This window comes from Sprattus sprattus, assembly GCF_963457725.1.
Source record: "Sprattus sprattus genome assembly, chromosome: 20".
Lineage (NCBI taxonomy): Eukaryota > Metazoa > Chordata > Actinopteri > Clupeiformes > Clupeidae > Sprattus > Sprattus sprattus.
Genome location: NC_137918.1, coordinates 23,402,745 through 23,407,744, shown reverse-complemented (window position 1 = coordinate 23,407,744; position 5,000 = coordinate 23,402,745). Strand labels below are relative to the sequence as shown.

General features: G+C 47.7%; 1 protein-coding gene across 2 annotated transcripts in view; it reads left to right on the top strand.

Annotated features, from left to right (window-relative positions):
- Positions 1–2,923, top strand: part of rnf24 (ring finger protein 24) — a 45,173-nt gene extending 42,250 nt beyond the window's left edge. For both annotated transcript variants that reach the window (XM_080859100.1, XM_080859101.1), the window contains exon 6: positions 703–2,923. In XM_080859100.1, the coding sequence (XP_080715226.1) occupies positions 703–856 (154 nt within the window). In that variant the 3' untranslated portion in view covers positions 857–2,923. The remainder of the gene's footprint in view (positions 1–702) is intronic.
- The last annotated feature ends 2,077 nt before the right edge of the window (positions 2,924–5,000 follow it).

Sequence of the window (5,000 nt, the reverse complement as noted above, 5' to 3'; positions counted from 1 at the left end):
AGCCTCAGTCAGTGAGCCTCAGTCAGTCAGTGAGCCTCAGTCAGTCAGTGAGCCTCAGTCAGTCAGTGAGCCTCAGTCAGTGAGCCTCACTAGTCAGTGAGCTGCAGCCACAGCCTGCACACATAGTGGGATGGTGCTCTCTCCCCCACACACACACACTGACCCCAGTAAAGGCGTGTGTGTGTGTGTGAGGAGCCTTTGTTTACTCTGCTCCAGGGGAGGGCCAGTGGAGGAGGCCACTGTGCCCAGCGTCAGGCTAGGGAGAAGAGAAGAACAGCAGGGTGCCGTAGAGTCTCTCTGGTCGTCGGCATGGATCTGTTTTCACCACATGCTAATGTGATTTACACTGATTTACATTCAAGAGAAATAATTGAAGTGCAAGAAAAGGATCTAACTTGTATCTCTCCTGTCTCCCTCTCTCTCTCTCTCTCGTCCTCTCCCTCTCCATCTCTCTCTCTCCCTCCCTCTCTCCTCCCCCTCTCCATCTCTCTCTCTCTCTCTCTTTCTCTCTCTCTCTCTCTCCCTCTGTCTCTCCTTTCCTCTTCCTCTCTCTCTCTCCCTCCCTCTCCCTCTCTCCTCTCCCTCTACCTCTTTCTCCGGCTCTCCATCTCTCTCTCTCGCTCTCATCCTCTGTCTCTCCTTTCCTCTCTCTCTCGCTCTCTCTCTCTCTCTCTCTCTCTCCTCTCTCTCTCTCTCTCTCAGGTGCCTGATTAAGTGGTTGGAGGTGAGGAAGGTGTGCCCGCTGTGCAACATGCCCGTCTTACAGCTGGCCCAGCAGCAGGGCAGCCCAGAGCCCCAGGGCCCCATGCAGGGCCCCATGCAGCAGCCTCTCCCTGGGGTGGAGAACCTGGTGTAGCACGGCCTCCACCACCACCCCCACCACCACCACCACCTCCCATCCCTGCCATGCAGCAGCCTCTCCCTGGGGTGGAGAACCTGGTGTAGCGCGGCCTCCACCACCACACCTCCACCCCTCCCTGCTACGCCTCCTCCCGCCGACCCCTCCCCCGGCTCCCAGAGGCACTGCCTCACCTCACCTGACCCCACCTAGCGCCCTCACTCACTGACCTGTACAGGTACACGTGCTCACAGCCCCGGACAGACGGAGGAGAACTCCTGTTTCTATGCAGCGCCATCCTAGCTGCTGAAATCTGACCACCTGACTCTTTGCTCTGCCCTTGTGGGTTCACACACACACACACACACACACACACACACACACACACACACACACACACACACACACACACACACGCAACAAAAGAAGAAGAAAAAGCAAAAGAGGAATTGACTATTTATGAATATTCATGATTCTCCTTCACCTGTGTTATTTTCCGTTTCCTTTTATTCCCTTCCTCTCTCTCTGCGGCGGCCATGTTGTGGTCATCCTGACTGTTTTCAACCAAAGCACTTTTCTGGGGACACCAGCACAAGAGGACAAACCTGCAGACTTACAAAACTACGCATTAAAGATGGATAACTGCTGCATTTTTAATGAACCTTTTTTTTTTTTTTTTTTAACAAGCACTTTATGAGAACTCAACCTAATCGCTTGTGAAGGTAGTAGCAAGGTCATATTTTATATTTTTATTGAATTGATTCATTGTATTACTTTTTTTTCCTTTTCATTTTATTTAGTTATTGTGTTTTAGAGTTTCGCATCAGGTTCATTTCGGTTAGGTGGGACATTGACTAAAAAACAAGCAAAGAAAGCAAAGCTAAGTGAATAAAGATGGTATTGATACGCTCACATCCCCTTGGACTAATGCAGAGGGGAGTAATTAGGATTCAGAACACTTATTGGTGGTCTCATACACAATCACGCATACACACACACACACACACACACACACATATGTAGAATGCAGAATGAAACTGTGGAACAGTTGTGTGTGTGTGTGTGTTTCAGTGTTCAAGTTTGAGGTCAGGATGAACCTGAAGCTGACCATCTAAATGCGAATTTAAGAGAGACAGCTGGTCAGCATGCCTGTGCTGACCTCTGAACTTTGAACTCTGACCCCTTGCTCTATGTGTATGTGACCGGCGAGTGTATCTCATGTGAAGGATGTGCTACGTGTTTTAGCATTTAGCACAAACCAATCTAATCTGCCTTTCGCCTACTCTGCTCCGTCGCCTCGCCCCTAAAGCCATGTGGAAGGTGTTTCCTGTTAGAAACTCCCCCCTGATTCTGAACAGACCAGAGATGTGCAACCGTGCTCCTGGGGATCCATTGCCCAAGCTCCCAGAGTGGTGAAACCTCAGTGATGTCTGAAGCAATCTGGATGCATTTGGATCCAGAGACACTGACTTCCTGTGAGGGCCTGGACAGGAAGTACCAGTGCCCTGAGGGCCTGTTGTGCCAAAACAACAAGTCGCCTTCCCCTTTTCCGTTTATGGAACCCACAGAATACTGATGGTGTTAGTCACAGTATTTAGCAGAAAGATCATGTCAAAACAAATCTACAACCAAACAACAGCCGTTGTTTAATCTGGCTTCTGATTTCAGGCATAAAGGTCAGTGGTGGAAAAACTGAAGCGGTAACTGTGCTAGCGGTCATACATTTCTGAAATATCATTCAAATATCACCCCTCTCAAAAGTCAGTACGAGATAGTGAGCTCTCTTTATCAGAGATTCAGGATCACCACGGATCACCGTTGCAATTTCTGTGTAAACCTGTTTTTGTCTGGTTATTTATTACAGCTTTGTTTTATATCACATTTATTACCGCAGTTGGGCTTTTGAGCTGGGTCTTTCTCTCCAGTTCTGATGACATTAAGCAAAGCAACAAGTATACATATACATTTTTTATGTGTTAGTTAGTCTCGGCATAAGTAGTAGGACCTTTCTCAGAACGTGACACAGTCTAGACTGAATCAACTGCCCAAGTTTCTAAAACAACATAACTTCACCTTATCCACGACCCCCCCCCCACCCCCAGGAAAAGGGCCTTTATGGGGGCTGTAGTCTTTCAACGCTAGCACCCGTGTGAGCTATGCTTCCCCAGGAGAACTTATTTTAGAGAGAAAACTGATTGCAGGCGGCACGGCGCGGCCCTGTACCCCATTCCAGCCGAGCTCAGCATATCGTCCGCCTGGTTCAGCTCTCCTGGGGGCTCTTTGTGTGCCCCCCCCCCCCCCCCCCCCCCCCCGGGCACAAAGGGGGGCGCCCGCTGGCCCAGTTCTCAATGGAGCCGCAGCCGCGCTGCACCTCGTGTCCGTGACGTAGTATAGGCCCCTCTGTGTGGATCAGTGCGGAGCCTGTGGAGGCTACTACGGTCAGCAGGTGAGGCAGCGTTTTAATTCTCCCTCCCCAGAGAATGGCAGCCCTTTCTGCGCTCTTATTCTGGCGCTTTCCCCTCACTGCTGGGGGTTTTGTTTATCTCCGCACCCCCCCACACCCCCCAACCCCCTCTACCAACAGGGTCCTTTGTGTTGGCCTCTCTTTACGCTGGCCTCATTTACCACCACCACCATGAGCCAGTGTGGATGAAAGTGCACATTTTTTTGGTACGAAGTGTTTAGGTGCTCTCTACTGGCATCAAATGACCCCTAGATTCACCTTTGCCCATAACGGGCTACCATTTGCCTCTGAGTAAACTAAATCGGGATAAGAAGGATACAATATTCCCCTTTTTATGACACTACATACAGTAATAATAAGGCCCTTGGAAGTGTGATCAGTCCTTATATGTGGGTTTGTTTTTGTGTCTTCTGCTGTAGGTGCCTTCCTCTATAGGCAGGCACTCTAACTGCCCAACACTGTGTCTGGTTGAGATGGGCCTTTAGCTAAAGACAGCCTGAGCTAAAGAAGAGATCTCTCTTGTGAGTCCTTATTTACTACAGGCAGGTTGAAGACGAGCAGAAAACCCCTAGGAAAACCAAAGTGTAATCATACAATCTCCATTTTGGATTTGAACAGTGTGGGTTCAGGATCAGGGGCAGCTTTCTCATCCGTTCACGTGATTTGTACATGACTACAAAATAATGCCTTGTGCTTTTAGGGAAAGGTGCAGATTGTGTATTGGAGCTTTGTGCATTACTGGTGTATGTGATGATGTCATTCATGTTGTGTTCATGTTTGTGAGGCAACACACACTACTGTGGTGGAGAAGAGTTAACCTTAGAAGACACGAGATTGGATTTTTTTTTTGGTACATTTTCACTTCAGCTATGTTTTGCTGTAACATACTGCATTGTTGGAAATCCTGTTCGTCCATTTTGGTCCCCCTGTCAAATCTGGAAAATCCCCTGAAGCTTTTGAAACAGGCTTCTGGAAAGTTCTTTAAAAAACCCAGCAAAGCTCGAATCACAACTAAATCATGTTGTAGTGCAATTGAATTGAAAGTCTTATTTCGTTTGAAACTGTTGTTCTGTGATTGAATGTATGTTTAAGTAAGGTACAGCAGGACTGTGAAGAACAGAATAATGTGAAAGGCATGTGACTGTGCCACTGGTCTGACTGTAAATCACATGGAGGTGTGTGTGTGGCAATAGGAGTGTGTTTCCCCCCCATCTCACTTCCTGTTGGTCTGGCCAGAAGAAACAGAAAAGGCAAAGATTACATCCAGAATGTTCTGAAAACAGAAGCTAGGTAGACAGTTTGAGCTGGTAATCTTGTCCAATCCCATTGGCTGTCCTTTAATTGGTCATAGTTCCACAAGGCCCATATGATTAGCTTTACATAAATAAATACCGCAGCTCCCTTAGATATCGATGTGTACCATGACAAATACAATTACCTCATAAGTGTTTGGTAAGAGGAGCTGCTTGCCAATCCGTCTGCTAGTGTAGATATGATGGCAGAGTTAGAATTCACGTTGTACGTCCATAAAAGGTATATACCCATGTTGAACATATTGGAATTGCCTGCTGCAGGATATATATATTGGAAAGGGATGCTTCATAACTGTGATGTAGAGGCCAAATTAGATTCGATAGCAGTTTGAGAGTTTTGTGGTCAAGGACTTTAGTGCTTCGTAGATAATGCCACTCACATCCG